This window comes from Doryrhamphus excisus, chromosome 4 (genome assembly GCF_030265055.1).
Source record: "Doryrhamphus excisus isolate RoL2022-K1 chromosome 4, RoL_Dexc_1.0, whole genome shotgun sequence".
NCBI lineage: Eukaryota > Metazoa > Chordata > Actinopteri > Syngnathiformes > Syngnathidae > Doryrhamphus > Doryrhamphus excisus.
This window is the reverse complement of record NC_080469.1, coordinates 16946381-16967026: the sequence shown is the minus strand read 5'-3', so window position 1 is coordinate 16967026 and position 20646 is coordinate 16946381. Positions and strand designations below refer to the sequence as shown.

At 38.3% G+C, this 20646-nt stretch overlaps 1 protein-coding gene across 4 annotated transcripts in view; it reads right to left on the bottom strand.

The window, feature by feature from the left end:
* Positions 1–20646, bottom strand: part of fbxl17 (F-box and leucine-rich repeat protein 17) — a 229279-nt gene that overhangs the window by 22403 nt on the left and 186230 nt on the right. For all 4 annotated transcript variants that reach the window (XM_058071438.1, XM_058071437.1, XM_058071440.1 and 1 more), the window contains one exon: positions 1326–1468. In XM_058071438.1, coding sequence (XP_057927421.1) covers positions 1326–1468 — 143 coding nt within the window. The remainder of the gene's footprint in view (positions 1–1325; positions 1469–20646) is intronic.

Here is a 20646-nt window from a genome sequence, read left to right as displayed (position 1 = left end):
TTTTTATCAGACAAATCCATAATGGGTCAAGCTTGAGGCCGTGCCATGGAGATAGCCTCCATTTTATAATGAAGAAATAAAAATGAAAAAAGTTCCCCACTTGCCTGCCTTGCTTACTTCTACTTGCGCTACACAACACAACAGCTTTTAAACCGTAAAGTTAGGCCTCGACTTGGAAAGCAACATATGGAGGCCAATTAGTACGTGACTATTGGAATATGTTTTATTATAATACACAGTAACACATCTGCCCATAATAATGTGAAGCGAGGACAGCTGCTCACCTCCATTTATGTCCTTTATCCGACTCATGTCATGCTATGTGAGTCCTTACTAAGTGGACGCGTCGACTACATGAAGTGGATAGGACATTATGGTGATATAATGCTTTGCTGCCAACATCTTTACATTACATTTGTTGTTCCATAATGCTTTAAGGTCTTAAGAAGAATGCCAATCAGTCCTTTAGTACAGACCTTTAAAGCGTCCCTAGCTGACATGATTCATCGGCTTTGCTTAATATATTTGAAATTGTTTGTAATTATGTTCTACATCGTACGGCATTTGAAAGAGAACAGTAAATTCTGAAAAATGGCATGCATAGTTTAAGGCATCAGCCATGACGAACTCGCTCGCAGTTCCGTCTAATTTCCGGAGGGGATGTCATTGGGGTAACACCTCTCAGCCAAAGCAGAAGAAACAAACACTTCTTGAGGGAAATCGTCAACTTGGTTGAGTGGTTGAGTATATTTTTCATCAAAATAGTAGTCATGCCAAAATGTTGTGTCGCTGCTGGATGTTCACGGTATCAGAGTGATACTCAGTTTGTTTTCTTTTCCAAAAGAGGAAAGTTTACATCGGACGAAGCAAGGTCAGAGAACGAGACAGATGGACGTTGGTACAAAGGAAAAAATACAAGACAACAAAGAACAATCACTATAATCAGTAAGCTGGCACAAGAGTGTCAGTAATGTGTTGTTTACATAATGTTTTCTAAATCACAATAGCGACAATGCTGCAAAGCATTATCCATGTTATATGAACATTCATTATCGACATGCGGCCACATATACAATCAAAATCACACTCATTCAGAAGCCAATTTAAAACTAATATTGAAGTATAAACATAACTATATACTGTATATACGTGTGTGTATATATATATATATATATATATATATATATATGATGTTGACATAAATAGGGATAATGCAGAGTTGTCTTATATTCAGGGTTGACTGAAATCCAGGTCAATACGGTAATATTCTGCCTGCATCCCCATGCTGGCAGCATATGAGACATTTTGGGCTAACGCTATTTTACCTTGTCACATCTCATAAGGCCCAGGTAGCGCAAGGACTTGCTGCTCTGTGCAATCTGCATGGCTCCCTGGTCTGTGATGTCCTTACACCAGCCGGCATCCACCGTCTCTATGGTGCTGCTATACTGGCCTATGGCTATCAGAGCTGTGGACACAGGGATGGATGGGAATTGGGGGAAGGAGGAAAGGTGGGGTGGTGAGGGAGATAGGAAGCGGGAAAAAAAGAGAAACGGTGTTAGTCTGACAACCTTTCTCATGCAAATGAAACAACATCACACTCTCAAAGGGGCACAGTGAAATTCAAGATGAAACCGGGGCAAGTCTTCTGGCTCGATGTGACACATTATTTTCAGTGTTTATCCAAACACCTCAGTGCCACACATACATACTGGGACACGCACATCACAAATCTCTCACACTCTGGCGCTTGTTTAGACTGCTGCAAGATGAATGTATTAGCATAGGTAACAATTCTGTATCCAGTGTGTGAGTCCACCGTGTGTGTGTATTAAACATAGTGCCAGAGTTAGCAGACTGTTAGATAACGTATGGTAATGGTAATGGTTCAATTTCATTTGAACATGCATCAGATTACAATTGAATGCATCACATAATCAGTTCACAGTTCCACATGTCCAAAAGGAGTAGGAAGAAGCAAAGCTTATTAAATCGTACCCTCCATCTGGTATTATTACATTTGTTCACTTCCTGCTTTCCTAATATAGTTTAAGTTTTTTATTTATTTTATTTTATTTTTGTCACGTACCGAAGTACGAGGTGATATGACCATACAATGACATAATGGGTTCCATAGTAACTGTCCATATAGTGATATATATAGCACAGCATGACTGGTTCAAGACTCTTCATCCTTGTATTTAGCAAACATCAACTGCTTGTATTGTTTCTTCAATTGGCTCATCGTTGTGCATTGTTTGAGTTCCTTACTCAATCCATTCCATAGTTTGATTCCACATACTGAAATGCTATGGCTTTTTAACGTAGTTCTAGCATATAAGTGTTTCAAATTTAGTTCTTCCCTGAGATCATATTTCTCCTCTCTTATAGAGAAGTACTGGATGAAGTATGCACTTTTATGTATGCAATCTGCAATTTTCTTAAGTCATCTCTGAAAGAGAAGAGGGATTTGGCTATGGCGGTACTTGAATGCATGGAATGTGCAATTTTCTTGGCCAACCAAATTAAACATGGTAAGAGAAGTGGGATTCACCAAATAAGAATTCCAACATGCAGCAATAAACAATAACGCACCTGATAAATCACTGCTGGACCATAACTTATGAACATGAGCAATTTATTTCATACATTTCTGAGAAAACTAAGGATGGCAACAGAAGCGGGATCTGTTGTGCATTTGATCAAATAAACATCCCAGCATCCAGAGATACACAACAATCCTCCTGATCAATTCTCCAGCTGGACCAAGTGGGAGATCTGTGCTTCACCAGTCGATTGATCGCACTTCTCGTTGATCGATTGGCCAGGGCCTGATCTTTGTTCCCGCACTTTCTCACAACTGCCGCTAATTAGAGTGGGGAAAAGGTAGGTGGTCAAAGGGATGAGAGAAAGCTAAATAGAGAGAGAACCTTTGACGGTACCTTTAAATAGTCACTTAGCCTCCTGATGTCGTTTTCCCATTCACACTAAATCAATTTCAGACTTTCTCACACAAATATTCTAAGTCTAGGAGCCTATGTCTCGTAATTTCACATTAGAAAGGGGAAAATAGCACATTTTCTGCTTTTTAAAACAACTTGCACCCTGCTGGAGCAAAACACATACAAGAAGTGATCATATATGCGGTATGTAACATATGTATTGTATAGCTCAGGGGAAGCACTTCACATGTGGTTCCTTTTGTGCTTCAGCATGTTCCAGAATGCGGCGCATGAAGGCAATTATAGCTAAACAGGCACAAGGCTTTGAAGTTGCAGCGTGTTTCATGTAAAGCGGAACCATGGAGACAAGCGCTATCCCAGGCCAGATGTATAGCTTTCCACCAGTGGGGACACGTGGATTGTGCATTTGGGTGTGACTATAATCACCTGGGTTTAGGATTTTAAAGTAAAAGCTTGAACACGAGTTGAGCAGGATTCAACTTGGGAGTCAAACTAGAAGGTTTTGGCAGTAGAACAACTCAGAATTTGTCATCAGAACATGAACAAAACCTGCAAGGCATGGAAGGTGATACTTACACAATCCCACCTTCACCAGCACATGCTGCTACAGCTTATCATTGCTGATATTTAACAGTCCCACAAATTTTAACATTTTGAAATATGCTTGAAATAAGTTTTGCCATTGTGGGCTGCATTTAATGGCTACATCGAATTTGAAGAGCCAAGGGAAAAATGACTTCAGCAAATTTATTACCATATGTTATACTTCTTTTATCATTTTAGGTTCTGTTACTTGCACGGCTTACATCCATGCAGTCAGTTTAGGTTTGGGATGGGCTCCAACCGACTGTAACCCAAACGGGATAAGCGGTATAGAAGATCAATGCATTGATGGATGCTTCAATTACCTGTAGAGCATCTTCATGAACAACTATTGATAATGAACAAACATAATTGTAGAATAGTACATTAAAAACAACCACACAGCATATATATTACAATTCCATTGTTTCTTATGGGAACAATTATTTTGAGATCCGTGTAAAAGCCTCCTAGACTCTGCTTTGGTTCCACTTTCCAATTGGACTTCCCACATAAAAAAGAGAATAAAAGCAGGCAGGTGCTTAATATAGTGAATTAAAAGAAGAGCAAGTCAATACATTGTCGGCGTATTTCCCAAATTGTTGTGCTGCAGGTATTTATAGGCCACATGCACACAGCAGAATTTCAATTACTCTCACACGGCGAGCATATAAGGAAATAAATGAAGCTAAAGATCATTTAGTGAGGGTCTGACATAAAGTGAAAGGAGTCAGATAATGCATCTGTCAGAACAAACCAAGCATCAGGCAATCAGACGTGTGGTCATTACAGCCTAATATCCCTGAGTGCGCTCCTTTTTCTCCCCCCCCCCCCGTTCCCTCGATCACTCTCCATTGGTAGATTGTAAACTGCAGCCACTCTCGGGGGAGGGAAATGGAAATCGTTGGCTGCTTTTGCAAAAGAAAAAGGCTTTTTGTTGAAAAAAAAAGCTTTTGCTATAGAAAAACACTTCTGTTCACAAACCAAGGTGGAGTGCAGTCGATGCAGGAGACCTCTCTCCATAGAGTCACAGTAGGAGCAAAACCGTATATGTATGCATGGGGGAAATCAGTGGGGTGTTAAGATCAAGGTTTCACAAACTTAGCATTTCTTTTTTGGATCAACAATTGTCTGAGTGAAATTCTGAGCTTCATATGAACAAAGAAAATATTTTTCATACCTGCTAAGCTAATTTCAGTTATGTCTAAAGGCAACTTGAATTTATTTGAGTGCAAGAAAAGGACATGTCTAACTAACTACCTTCAAATTTACCTGAAGTAAAAGTAAAAGTTACAGAGTGACCTTTTAATAGGGGATCTGGAAAAACAGGAAAATGGGACAGTGCTATTTAAATAGTTATAAAAGCTTCCGGTCCATTTTTATTCATTTTTTTTCCCCTCATGAGATTTAATTCAAAACGTACCAAAGAAAATCCAGGAAACAACCTAATTAACTCATTCGCAACCAAAGACAAATTTATACGTTTTTTTTTTCAACCCAAACGCTTGCTCCTAAAGGCGCATACGTCCTTTTACTTTTTTTTTTGCGCTTGAGACACAAAGAGGTGACAATGCAACTCCACACTAGAAGAGATCTTTGGTGCAGTTTTAAGCCAAAAAAAAGTATATTCATTATATTCAGTATATGCCATGTCTATATAGCCCAGGGGTGGGCAAATATTTTGACTTGTGGGCCGCATTGAGTTAACAAAATTATCTGGGGTGCGAGAACATATACTTAACGCAAACACACTATTTTATGCTTATAATTTTCCTTGGATTATTTGTCTCATTTTATCTGTAAAAGTGTGATACTATCAGCTGTATGTTCTCATGTCCTTTTTGTCAGGAGCACTTTAAACATCAGACCACATCAAACTATGTCATTTAATTTTACAGTTTTGTTGTTTTGTTTTTTTTTTTTTACTAAATAAGACATTCAACTTGCAAGTCATGTTGCCAGTTTGTATGTTAAAAGTTGAAATACTTAGAAAGCAACTGGCGGGCCGGATTCAAACGCTTGGTGGGCCGCATGTGGCCCCCGGACTTTAGTTTTTCTTACCCTTGATATAGCTCACGAACACTATATTCTGTGTGCCTTGAAAAATCAGTAAAAATCATCAAAAACGGATGGTACTGAGAGGTACTGAAAAATGGCTGCAAGTGCGTTTGCATTTGGGAATTTGCGAGAGTAAAACGGATCGTGTTTCAGGTATGGATTGTGGAGATCTAGGTCCTGCCTCTGCAGCTTTGTGTCTTGAAGTCGAAGGGAGCGTGCGGAAAGGCAAGGCAAACCAAATTTGAGCTAACTTTTACTTTAAACGTTTTTATTTGCCATTTGTGTCGTGGCCATATGTCCCAATACATTTGTCAGGATAGTGTACGTACATGCAGTATGTATACGTATGTATACCCGCAATGTTGGGTAGTGACCAAAAGGACAAGATCCCGTTTCCAAGTGGCCAAATGGGTTTTCTCTGTAGGGTAAGTTGAGAAGCACTATCATTCGGCAGAAACATGAAGTAGGACCGCTGCTTCTCCGCACTGGGAAAATCCAGATGAGGTGGCTCGGACGTCTGTTCAGGATGCCTCCTGGATGCCTCCTTGGGGAGGCTTTTAGGGCACGTCCGACCGGTATTCGGCCTTGGGGAAGACCCAAGACACTTTGGATAATTTCCATCGATATTTAACCAAAATATGGCTCAAATATAGGCTTTTTAAAAACTTGTGATTGGCAGAGTATAGGTGACCACGAGAACAGGAAATTGTCTATCCTACTGGTAATGATTTTCCGTCGACGAAAAGAGATGAAGCGATATGCAAGAGGAGCTTGGGTGACGAGAGGTTGGAGGAGAAAAGAGGAGGAAAATCCCATTTTGGCAGCTGGAGCTATGACAGAGTGGTGACTACACACTCCCAGACGGTAATGAGGACACACTCGGTTGCCCAGCCCGAAAATGGCTCCAGGACTAGCATGTGTGTGTGTGACTGTGGTGTGAAGAGAAGCAGACAAAAAGAAAGACTGACCTTAAAACCCGGATATCATTCATTCCCAGGAAAGCATCTTGTCCACCGTTTAAAGCCAAATGCTTGTTTGTTTAGGGATTCTCCGGGGATATGACTCGACATGTCTTTGTGTCAATCAATCACCAAACAGCTAATCAATCAACGGGTCGATGCAAACAATATGATGGGTCAACTCCGTGTCTTTACTCATCTCAACCAGAGCTTTCAGGCTGGCATATTTGTGTAATGTCACAAATCCATCTTGCTAAGCGTCAAAATACTACAACTGTGGTCATTGCAATGTTGCGACTATAGAGGTGATGGTTGACATCTCGAATAGGTAGATGGATAGATATGATGAAAGTAAAAAGGTGAATGGAAACAAACATCTGAAATGATTAGCATGGATTTTGAAGGCACTGAATCAATCGCAACTGGACTGTTCAGGTTGTCTTAGAAGACTTTTTGTCTTTGAAGACAATAACTTTCGTGACCCTGCCTCTTAAAAGCATCTGAATCGATAAACGTTAAAACCAATATCAAAACAAAAATTCAAAATCGGTCAAACGATGCCCGACCCTAGGCAGGCTTGTGTATCTTTTCCTTCATAATGTCATGAAAACACGAAATTTCCAGAATGACCATTTGAGCACCTTTTTCAAACATAAAGCAAACAAGGGCCTCATAAACGTACTCAGGGGAAACATAGTATTACTAGAACATCAACATAGAGTTATGGGGGAACCTACATTGCATTCCATTATATACCTTGCTCCAAAACATGGCGATTGGTTAAAAGTCAGACAGTAAATCCATCCATATTACACTTTGCATTAAAGATGACCTTTAAAGAAGAGCAAAGGACACCAATGAAGGATGTTCAGAGACTGGCATGGTTAATAATCACATAACGCAACCGAAGCCTTTTCTGTAACAGTTTTGGTTTTGTTTGTGACACGAGCCTTAGAGAAACGGTCAGAGTAATATGAGTCATATGTGTTGCATTACTGATTCAAACTTAAACAGAAACTCTCGTCATTCTCCGAAGGGTGAACAACAGAGTAAACCCTTAAATCTTCTGTATTTCATTAACTCTGTGTCCTCCTGTTATCTTAAATCCGGACCCTCATAAACTATTCTTTTTCCCAAGACACCATAAATAGCAGATCCATCCAAACATAGGTGGGGTTCTTAATGATGCTCTCCCAACATCGGGGTCATGAGTTGGTCAATCCAGAGATGACCGCAATGTGAGAAGGAACCTTCCGTAATCAGCTTACTCTCCTATCTAAGAGAGCCTGACCTCAGAGCTTCCAGGGGTTAAGCATCTTTTACAGGCTTATTAGATATTCACTTATTACATTCTCCCTAAATGATGGTGCACCATTACAGCTATCTTATTGCCCCCGAAGCCATTCCCCGCGCCTGTCGACTGTAACCTTATACAGCGTATTTTAGCCGCTGATTAAGACGGAGCGTTTACTAAAGACATGATGTTACAGCGCCAAGATTTACCGTGATGTACAGCGAGCTGGTGTGGAGAAAAAAAAAAAAAGGAGTAATGGCACAACAGGAAAAGAGTCACATTAGGGCTGATGTATCCCAGAGAGCCCAACTGTCATGTCTAATGGGGAAGGACATTTGATTGGTTCTTTGTCTTGTCTTTGGGATACAAAGCATTGGCACTTGATGGCCGCAACCACAAGGATGTTAACTTTGTGTTTCTTGGCTTACAAATATGCAAACATTTTCTACTGTTAAGCAAACAGAAATAATGTCTATGTGATGGGTGACCTTGGGTTGATAACAATGTGGATGACGACAAATGCACTCGACAGTTTGCAGTTATGGCAATTGCACAATTTAAACAGTATTGAATTCAATTGCGTGTTATTGTACTATGTACTAAACTGATAACCCAAACCTCAAGGCATTCATTATCTGTAGTTTTAACACCAGACACAACGAGCATCTTGTTGGATTATTAATACAAATTGTGACTCCAACTGTGTTTGCATTGTATTTTTATCACAAAACGTCCCTATTAGCCTGTTACGTGTCCTACCTCTTTCGGGCGTCTATGCGAACTAACTAAAATAACCCACGGTGGAGCCAAAGGAAGTTGCAAGTGCTGATAAAGAAGATGAAAAAAATGTATACATAAATGATAGCGGGCTGCATGGTGGACGAGTAGTTAGCGCACAGGCCACGTTGCTAGGAGACCCGAGTTCGATTCCACCCGCTGCCATCTCTGTGGAGTTTGCATGTTCTCCCCGTGCATGCATGGGTTTTCTCCGGGTACTCCGGTTTCCTCCCACATTCCAAAAACATGCTAGGTTAATTGGCGACTCCAAATTGTCCATAGGTATGAATGTGAGTGTGAATGGTTGTTTGTCTATATGTGCCCTGTGATTGGCTGGCCACCAGTCCGATCATAGCAAAATCATAAATCAATCGTAAATCATAACAAAATACAGTCGTAATAGTGTTTTATGTTAACATTTTTTGATGTCTGGAATGGATTACTTTGATTTGCATTATTTCTTATGGGAAAAATGTATTTGGTTAAAGTACGTTTTGGTTTGAGTCTGACCTTCTTGAATAGATTAAAGACGCTAACCGAGATTTCCCTGTGTTATAAAAATCAAACGATTAAAATATTTCATTGTGATTAATCGCCTTGTCCAGTTAAGTCATAATTAATTGTATAATCACAATTCATCACAGATAAAACTTAAAATCTATAATAACTGTACCTTTGAAAAAAATTGTTTAATAAAAAAAAGTTTTTAATACACCTATCATCACCATGATATATATCGTTTGATAAGTCGATTTGTGACAGGCGTAGCCCTAATAAAAATTCATGTATATCCAAATATCTTCAGTTGAGTAAAATACACCTAGATTACAGTACAGTGACATACTTTGACATGCTCCACTCCATTCATAATTATGGTATTTATTTCACCAGTGAAAGTGAAGGCCTCCAGACTGTATGACAGCTATTGTGCTATCCCATGCTCATTGCCAGCAACAGCAAACAGTTCCAGATTAGCCACACAGCAGAGTTTACAGGAATGATAATTAATCGTGTCCGTGCGGTAAACTCTCTGAAAGGTTACCTCAACAAGTATCATGTGGACGTTACTTGTCGCTCCTGTGATGGCAGCCTGACCCTGGCCAAGAGTGGTTCTCATGGTTGCAATGACTAATTGAATGACACACACGAGGCTCATCTTCAAAGCTGACCGAGGTTCAAGCAGCTAATGGTATAAAGAATAAAGCCCTTAAAACAAACACGCTCACAAGGTTTAGACAAGATACAGACTGTTGCTTTCTCCTCAGCTGATAATGAGATTAAAAGCGGTGAGAACGGCTGGCTGGGAAGTGCAAGGCACTGTCCAGATTTAGATAGGGAAATAAGAAAATCTGGACTTGGATGAGAACACGATGTGATCGAGTTACATGGTCCGGATTTATGACCATAGCAACATACATAGGCGTGGAATTTTGTATTTATTTTCACTATCAGACTGATGATTAAATGTTAGTCAATGACAACACAACTGAATACAAAAATAATTATTTTTCAATAAAACTTATTATTATGAAGGGAGGAAAAAAGTCTAAGCCCATGAAAACTGATTTGCCGCCTCCCTCCCCCATGAAAACATAACTGAGATTCATTGAGATCGATCAGTCCAGAAAAAGTTTGCCATTTCTAAGGCTTTGAGACTCCAGCATTTTGACTAATATCGCAATTTGTTTGATGATCTGAAACTTTCTCACGCTGCTGTATATTTGTAATTTATGTATGTCAATAGACAGACACATTTACCTCTGTGTGTGTGTGTGTGTGTGTGTGTGTGGATCGACAAAAGTTGTGAATGTAGCAAAAGTTAATGGGGTAATTAATAGTGACTCTTCTGCAGCTGGTGTGGGATCGGAGAGAAAACAAGAAATTTGGTGGGAACGCTCTGCTGTGTGTCCTGGGTCTGGACAATTTGAGCTAGAAGGGACGTAAAAAGAGACCGACTCAGGAAAGAAAAAAAAGAGGAAAAACTAATTGAGAGAGAGTACATTTTGATGGAACATGTCCAGTGTTGGATATTAATTAGCCAGAGGGCAAGGAGAATGAAGTCTACCTTCTTGTGTGTGTGTGTGTGTGTGTGTGTGTGTGAGAGAGAGTGTGTGTGTGTGAGACAGAGCACAGAGGACATTTCCTAATCAGTCTGATCTAATTTAAAGCAGCTGACTCCAAACTCCAAACAGTCATGTGGAATGTTTCTGCAGTGAGGTCGAAACAAAACAATGGAGGGGGGGGGAAATGGAAGTTTGGTGGTTTATGGTGGTCGAGCTTGGGAAAATAACACACACACACACACACACACACACACACACACACAGTGAGAGAGTTAGACTTAAAGTAGCTGATAACCTTGCAGAAGTGGAAAGTGGGAAGGCAGATTGGCGAGGTGAGTGAGTGAGTGACAGCGGGCGGCACAGATAGAAGAAAGAGTGATGGGCAAGGACAGATAGACGGAGAGAAGGGCCGATAAGGAGAGATGGAGCTGTCACCGAGGTGACCTACGACAAGGTTTGCCTTCACAGCGACTCTCACACGTGCGCGACAATGGGGACACTTAACAGGTTGGCATTATTCATCAGCGCTCAATTGGGCTGAACATCCTCACCGCCTGGCACGATAAAAGCGGTGACGTGTGTTCTGTTAATAGTACTTCATGACATTTTCAACTCTGTGCGCTCACAGTGCACAGGAGGAAAGTGAAATGAAACAGCATCAGCCGCTGTCTGACTTTAAAGAAACCGTGAGAATAAAGACTTAATGGAATAAAACCTTCATTTTGCAGGAAAAAAGTCATCCAAAATAAAGTATGCAACCAGAATAATACAGATACAAGGAAAACGTTGAGCATATAACACAAAAAATGATGGGAATACGTTCTTATTTCTGCAATTTTGTTTGTTTGTTTTGGCTTTTTCATGATTATGGAGTCGCCACAGCGGATCTTTTTGATCCGCATACTGATTTTTAACTTGAATGAATAACCCTTTAATTTCTGCAATGATGTTGCAAAAACAACTGTGTAATATAAAGGGAAAAAACAATCATGGTTCTGGTACACAAAATAACATAGAAACTAATGTAATTTTTTTTAGAAAAAATACATAAATTACTTTGAGAACATTTCGTTATTATATGCAAAAAAATCTATATGGAATATATATCCATAAAAGCAAAAGACTGCAATACTACTACAATACAGTCTTGAGATTAAATAATGTACTTTGTCATAAAATATACATGAAAATCATTAATATTACAAGTTCAAGTTATTCATAGTAGAACATTTTTACAACAATTTAACAATATTAAGATGTAATTTGAAATTATATAAACAACTTTTATATATTTTACAAAGAAACACATACATGACTCAATGACTCAATTAAAACATTTACAATCATACATTACATTCAATCATACATTTACAATCAAACATTACAAAAGTCACGTTTTGTGTTCTACATTTTTTTTGGTCAAAGCACGAGACAAAAGTTCGGAATTTTAATTTTATTTCAGTATTACAAGAACAAAATTGTAATTCTAAGAGGAAAAAGTTGGAATATTGTTTAATATGACAATAAAGTGCTGATTTTATGTGAAAACCTCACAATTCCTATAAAATGACTATAAATCAGGGGGTTAAGTTTTAGTAATATGTGGAAAAAAAACAAGGAAAGCTATGATAGTAAAATATGAATAAAATAATAAAAATTAATGGTTATAATGTGGTTATAATACAAGAACAAATTTCTCTTATAAAAATGTTATAAAGTTATAATTTTATCATCAATTATAATTTTTTATTATTTTTAATAAATAAATTACATAGAAATGAGAGAATATTAAGTTGGAATAATATACACAGAAAACAAATTTGGAAAGTTAAGAGAATGAAGCGAAACAAAAAAAATAGATACGAAAAGCAATTTTAGATTAAGCTATGAGATTAAATGGATATTTTCCGCAAATAAGATCATAACAAAAAAAGTTGTAATTTTGTACAATTAAAAAAATCAAGTTAGAATTTAAAGCAAACAGTAAAATATTAAAATAAAAGAACCTGGAATGTTATGAGATTGAAGCTGAATTTTACAGGAGCAGCATCATATTACAAGAAAAAGAAACTGAAATGTCTTTCCTTCTTAAAATTACGAGAAAAAGTGTTTTTTTTATTTGTAAGATTAGAGCAACTTGGAACATTACAAGATGAATGGTTAATTTTCCACAAAGAAGGTCATGTCATCAATAAAAGGAAACATCATGATTTCAGAAAGATAATGTATATGTAAGTTACTAGAGCCGCACTAGAATTATGTTTCCAGTAGTTGTGCTTTTGGTTCTGGATTATGGCTAATCTTTTTGCATAGGGAGCAGGACTTAAGAGTGATTACACGCTGCTATTGGATCCAGAACCCCCCAAAATGGGCCCCTTTCTTAGGCTTCTATCGCTCCAATGCAGTTTACATGCTGCTTAGACAAAACATCGAGTGCTGCGGGGGCACATGTGTGCTTTTTATATGTATTGCTGACAGGGGAAGGACAGGATACAAACAATATGTGTATGTATTCCATAAACCGATCTACACACATATTATCCTTAGCCTTTAAAATCTTAGTTTTAACTCTACAGGACTCCTAATCATGATCCAGTTTTTTCAGTATTGTGGGGGCCCGTTTAGCCCCGAAATGAACCCCAAACCAAATGACCCCATTGCTATAAGTTGCACTACTATTAGGTTAGTAGAGCGTTTCCAGCAGACAGACCCCGCCTAAACATACACTGCCCTTTTCCTCCCATTAATCAAAAAAAAAAAAACTGTGTGATTAACAGCAGAAACAATTTGCCACCGTTGTGCTGCAGCAGCCTTGAGACGTTCATGCAAATGCCTCCAAAAGTTGAAAGTTCTCCTCCAAGAATCACAATACGTGTATTAATATTGTTACAATGACACATAATTGGACGCTTCTTCACTTATCACCTTGGTGTTAATGAGTTTTATTGAAATGGCCCTGCGTTATTATGGCAATGGCACACAAAACCTGGGATGATTATGTGTAAAGGGAAAGCAAGAAAAGTAAGAAAAATGAAAAGAAAGAAAATATACAAGAGCAGAGTGCTTTATGGGAACAATACATTGGAAAGGAAAATCATTCATTCAAGGAATGAATCCGGTTGAATAACACAATGAGTATTAGGCTCACATGGTAAAGAAAAATAATACTACATTATTAAAATATGTGGAGTGGGTTGTGAAAGTCTATTTTTATATTCCTTAAAATATAAGTGAAATAAGTGAACAGTGTAATATTACAGAAAACTGTGAAAAAGAAGTCATAACATCATCCAAAACAATTTATTAGGAAAAAGCTGCAATGCTAAGGGAATAATGTTGTAATTGTCATTACTCTTCGAGAATAGCGTTGTACGTGACCTGACTAATGTTTATCAAGAGACAGAAAAACCTCGGAAAAAATTGCAACATTACAAAAAAAAATCATGTTACAAAGTTTGCAATTTTACAAAAATATATATTTTGTGTTTTGTAAATGTATTTGTATTAGATCTGCAACAATTAATCAATGGTTAATCAATTGCCTAAGTAATAAACAATTAGTTTGGTAATCAATTCATGGTTTCCAGGCCCGACTACTAACAATATTTATTTGGTCCATCTATGGCCTAACCCATTACTAGATTAATTGAAACAACACGCTTCAGATTAATCCACTAAGAAAATTATCTTGTTTATATATTTTCTGTACATGTATTGTTTTATTGAACCTTTTTGACTATTTGACCTTATTTTAACAAAATATTTTATTGTTTTGTTTTTCTCTCATTCAATCCCTGCCATTTTTGATAATTTGGACTGATTTTTCAAGGCACATAGAATATTGCCAAAAGAATATACCAAAATAAAGTTAGTCTCATCTTTCTTCAGGAAAAAGAAATGGGGATAAAAAAGCTTTTTGTGAAAAGTTACATCTCAAGCATAACTTAACAAATTTAGCTATGTATATTTATTCATAATGTCTAAATAACAATGCCACGACATAACACAAAAATTGTTGTTTTACATGGAAATAACAATTTTTGAAACAAATGAGAAATTTTACAATTGTCCCATTTGCAGCTAAACTGTGTGTGTGTTCATGCGTTAACATTTCCCTTCAATGCATAACCTCCTTCGTGCAACACGGCTTCCAGGTTGCTGCATAGCATGTATTTCTGTAGGAAAGGTGCAGGCCGACCTCTTATAAATGCCCTTCTGCCACTTTGTGGCTGCTTTTCATCTTAAACCGGCATCAAACCTGTTCTACTTGGGCCACTCACTCATTGTTTTTGAGTTTTGGTAGATTCCGGATGTATGAAAGGAACAAAAAAATTGAAGAAAGTTAAGCACCACACAGGAAAACTCCAAAATGTTCAGATGAAAAGTAAACTGAGCTCATTTGTGGAAAAAAAAACAACACAAGCTAAGATTTCCCTTGTGATGTAACCGACTAAACAAAGACTTCAGCTGTTCTACAGTCTGAGCATCATCTCAACAAACCTCATTTGTTTGAAATTAATCTGGAAAGCAAATTGTGAGTGTTTAGATAATCCCTCAAATCTTGTAAGATCCTAATTGAGATTTTGCAAGCTGTGGTCACCATCTTCTTCCTTCTTCTTCCTCTGTGGCATTTCCTGTCTCTTAATGTAACTAAAGGATGTTTCAGGGTTCATGACCTCTTGCCTCTTTACAACAGAAGTGAGCCCTTAACATCCACATGCACGGCGCACACTTTTTTTTTCACGAGACCTACAATGTTGACCTTTTACATCTACATTAAACAACAAAAAAAAACATAAATGAGAGTGCACATTAATGAGGGTTAACCTCGTTCCCCTTAAAACAAACCCTAACTTCCCCGATGAGCGGGAACACGACACCTTACAAAAACACAGAAGAGAAAACTTCCCACCATGAGAAGCATGACGCAGCATGATGAAATGATGCGGCATGGCGACAGCGGCGGCAACTTGCGCCAGGCAACCGAGGAAACAAACATTTATGAGAACCGCTAATTCGTACTGGTATAAAAGAAGCTCAGTGGTATTGAGAAGCTGCCCCCCCCCAACCCCAAGTGAACAACCTCTACTTGTAAATATGTCAACATGCCCTTATTTTTCTGTTTCACTGGAGTCTTTGTGTATTTTTGTATTTTGCAATTTAAAGAATGAAGCAGTACATAGGGGAGCTCTGTTTGTGTGTGTGTGTGTGGGGGGGGGGGGGGTAGAACAAATGTAAGGGCCTTTGATGACAAGGGTTAAAAAATAATAAATAGAAAGGAGGAGCCCAATGTAATTTTCTTTCCCCATGGGAACACATACATGTATTGTGTTTGTGTTTATTGTGTATTATGTTTATTATTTCATAGATAAATATTTTCAGGCCTATGGTTTTTGATGTATGAACCTTGATTATTTATTATATTTTATTTCATCCATTATGGTCAAGTCATTTTTGGTCAAGTAATTTTACATTACATTTTTTAATTTTACATTTCACATTATTGATTAGACAATTTAATGATAATAATACTCATGTACAGATGGCAATATTTTTACAAGATTTTAATTTACTGTATTTGATCTGCAATGTGCATATGATATGTCTGACACATTTTATTTGCGTGGTTATTTAACACATCATTACAGTGTTATGTAAATATAGAATACATCATTTAGCATGCTTTTCAGATGGGTTCATTAAGGTGCCTGACTATAGCCGTGTTTCATTTTGCAGGTGGCCTGTTGCATATCGGAATTTGATATTTGGATTAAGTGCAAAAAATAAAATAAATTACTTTTGCAGGTGTATGAGTATAACGATACTGTTTTGCACATTGAACTTCATATTATTCCTTCAAGACCTTAGTGCGGTTTATTCATTCATATATGTATTGGAATGTTTGTGTAGGGCGGAGGCATTGATCCGCTGTATGTGGGTTGACATGGTAACCACAGCTGTCGCATGTCCTGATGCTGCACAACCAGTGTGTACGAGCTGTATGTGCACGTGTACACACAAAGTCCAGACCAAACATTGCATGGACCAAGTTTTGCACTCGTCCATAAATTGCCAGCTCATTAGAGTAATGCAGCCCATTTAGCATAGGAAGAAGGGGCAGGGAGGGGAGGAGGTGAGATGTAAGGAAGGATTGCAGAGGGGAGGGCGTGGGACGGCAGAACGTAAGCAGGGTGCAGCAGATGAAGCATAAATGTCAAGGCACCAATATAGGAGGCTTTCAAACCACAAAGAAGTGCTTTTCATTTGATTAAAATCTATCATCTATGCTGCAGAAGAAAGGGGCTAATATTAATGTATGTAGATAGTGTGTGCGGTGTAGGAAATATAGACATGGACAGACTACGATGGGTGTTTTAATGAACATTCAGCATGTTCTTTATATGTGCATTTGGGTGCACAGGTGTTAGAAAGCCCATGTGGAAGCGTAGGCAGGGGTAGAGAGTGCCCTCTAGTGCTTGATGCTTCTTTTACCCCAAATGTACAGGAGGGAAAATGAGCGCCTGGATGTTGTACTGCAGTTAGCACCACCATTGACAGCCTTATCTATGCCCCCACCACGAGAAGAACACCTTTAAAGGTCATATTTCACACTAAATTTGAGAAGTAAATGCCATGAGTTAAGCTATTTTTTTCAATGACATGAAAGGGAAAAAAATGCTACCTTCAATGGCAGGTTGGGGGCTCAGTGGTTATTAATGCGTCTACGTTGTTCATTTTATAAATTAATTTTGGAAAAATGGTATCATGACTGAAAAAGTGTGAGTTGTATTAATAAGGGAGGTGATAAATAAGCAGATAATTATTTTAGTGCAGGGGCTCCCACCCAAGGGTGGACGATAACATTATTAAACAAATTGCAAATGTATTATAAATCTTCCTTTTTCACCTTGAAATATTATTTATGTAGGCAGTTTTTTTTTCTGGTTTAGTGTGTTTCAATTAGAAGGCCTGCTATTATTACTTAAAAGGTATAACATTCTGTGATATATATATATGTGATATATATATGTGTATATATATATACTGCAAAAAGTATTTCCTCAATGTTTTCCCAAGCTTTATCACTCTTTTTCTTTAGGAAAAAAAATGACAAAAGCAGAGGCGGATGTGTATGTGAGACTTAGGATTCAAGTTTCATTTGCACCTCTGGAGTCAAACCAGAAGGATTTATAGTCTGGGTGCGAAGCCATCGTTCATGTTCGTGGGTCGAGCCAGCGTTTTAGTTCTAAGTGCTCACACTGACTCTCCTCACGCTTGGAAGGCTTGACAATCAGCGCTATGTGAACATACTGCAGAGAGATAAAGCTGCTAGCAGCCCGTAGCGGGAGATCATTGTTGTTCTACCTGCTTTCCAGCAGTGGGCGGCTACAATGCAACATCATTTTACCTCAGAGGAGCTTGGAAATTGTGGAGAAAAGTGCATTGTGATTTACTGGTGACTTGTCCAGGGTGTAATTCACCTCTCGTCTAGGATAGGCTTCTAAATGTAGCCAAAATCCACCTTAGATATCTCCATCATATGAAAGGAGGTAGATGATTAATGTAAAGACATTATATTTTCAAACAATTTGTTCATGAAAACCTTTATTAGATCATTTTGTAAGCCATTTTGACTGGACAAATTTTTTTTTGGACAAAATTTGTCATAGAGTATTTAATTTTAAAATATGAACCGTGAATTCACTCACTACTAGAGACGTATTTATATGTGACTGCTCGCTCCCAAAGACGTATTCATTCGTATTTAATGTTTTTTTTTTTCCACAAGAGACACAAAGGGTGATGATGCAACTCTGCAATAAAAAGAGATCATATGTGGTGCAGTTGTAAGCCAAAAAATAAAAAATAAACGCAACAAGGTGGCAGAAGTGCATTTTAAAAGAGCTTTTTATGTAAAAATGGTGTGACATCATTATTTAGACAATTAAGCTAAATATTCATTCATTCTTTTTATACCGCTTATGGTCACAGGCGGTGCTGGAGCCTATCCCAGGTATCTTCGGACACCCCGGAGTGGTGGCCAACCATTCACACTCACATTCATACCTATGGACAATTTGGAGTCGCCAATTAACCTAGCATGTTTTTGGAATGTGGGAGGAAACCGGAGTACCCGGTTATGCTTGAGTTATGTTATGCTTGAATTTTATCTGGTCTCTCTTTGTTTATTTTTCGGAAACTTATCTATGTTCTACCGCTGATTACTAAAGAACGGAAAAATGGATCAAAAAAGATGAGAGTCTAATCGTTCTTTTGGTGTATACTAAGTCTATATAGACCAAGAACTCATTCTGTGTGCTGTTAAAAATGGACGGTACCGAGAGAGAAAAATGGCTGGGATTGAATGAGTAAAGATTTAAATAGAATTTTTAAATTTAAATTTTATTTTTGTCCAAAAGATGGTTCTGCAACTGAAATGATGAATGTATGTGACTAATGATTTTCTTGTTTTTTTTCCGATAAAAACACATTCTTTCATTCATTTTCTAGCACTTATCCTCACAAGGGTCGCGGGGGGCGGGGGGTGATGGAGCCTATCCCAGCTGTCTTTGGGTGAGAGGCGGGGTACACCCTGGACTGGTCACCAGCCAATCACAGGGCACATATAGACAAACAACCATTCACACTCACATTCATACCTATGGACAATTTGGAGTCGCCAATTAACCTAGCATGTTTTTGGAATGTGGGAGGAAACCGGAGTACCCGGAGAAAACCCACACATGCACGGGGAGAACATGCAAACTCCACACAGAGATGGCCAAGGGTGGAATTGAACTCGGGTCTTCTAGCTGTGAGGCCTGCGCGCTAACCACTCGTCAACATTGCAGCCCTGATAAAAACACAGTTGTGATAAAAATCCCCAAATTAGTATTAATATTTGACATGTATATTTCAGGATGAAGTCGTTAAAAGTTTAAAAGACTGACCTTCTAACTTTTCTAATAGATGTCACCTATGCAATACAGGGTGAATGAATTGCTGCTTTAATACGAAACAGACATATAAAAACTGGACCGGAGTCGGTTTTCTCCATTTCGCCAACGACCAGCTGGTTCAGATTTTCCCTTCATGTATGACTGGACTTCATGAGCCAAAGACTGGCATCTCCTCTACTCTGAAAAGCCAATGAATGGCTCTATTAGTTGCTGTCAATTGTTTCTTTCAGTCTTTATATTGAGGAAACCGGTGCATCAGCGCCAAGCTGCTTTTCACAAACTGGAACGACTACAGTGCATCACTGGGCCAGCACCGGATTTGACCCAATAAAGCCTCAAATGCATTGTAAAATTATTTGAATAAGGATATTCTGTTTAATGAGCAAATGTGTGCTCTCTAAACTTTAATCACACACAACTTCCACCTAAGAATTCTTAAAAAAAAAAAAACACTCCTGTAATGTGCACTCCAGACTAGTCAGCAATGCTGGATAGACTACTGCTCAATAGAACCTAATGGCCAATTACCCTGCATGTACACTAATGGTGCACATTAACCGGCAGGCGAATGGGAGTGGGAGGTGGATTATTTCGATGTTTTGGTGTCACGCTGCAAACATGCACATATATACGTGCATATGGGTAGCTTGGTTAATAAGGGTGAGTCTTTCAAAAAGTTAAAATACTTTTAAATACAGACGTCTGATGGAATATTGTGGCCACAAATCAAGTTTCTTTCGACATAATTCGTATTTCTACACCGTCTCAGGGGTATGATAGTATCTGCAAACCAAAAAGAACAGGAAGTCTGGTTCATTCATCAACGGGTTGCAAACCTTTATCTTGGCTGGTCAGATCAATAAATAAAGATGATGTCAATGACTTGATTCACTCGTACACCGTGTCCACACACAGATATTCTCAAATTTGGAAACTCTTTACCCTGGTTGGAGTATTTCCCAAAGTTCCATTCTGAAGATATGTGTACAA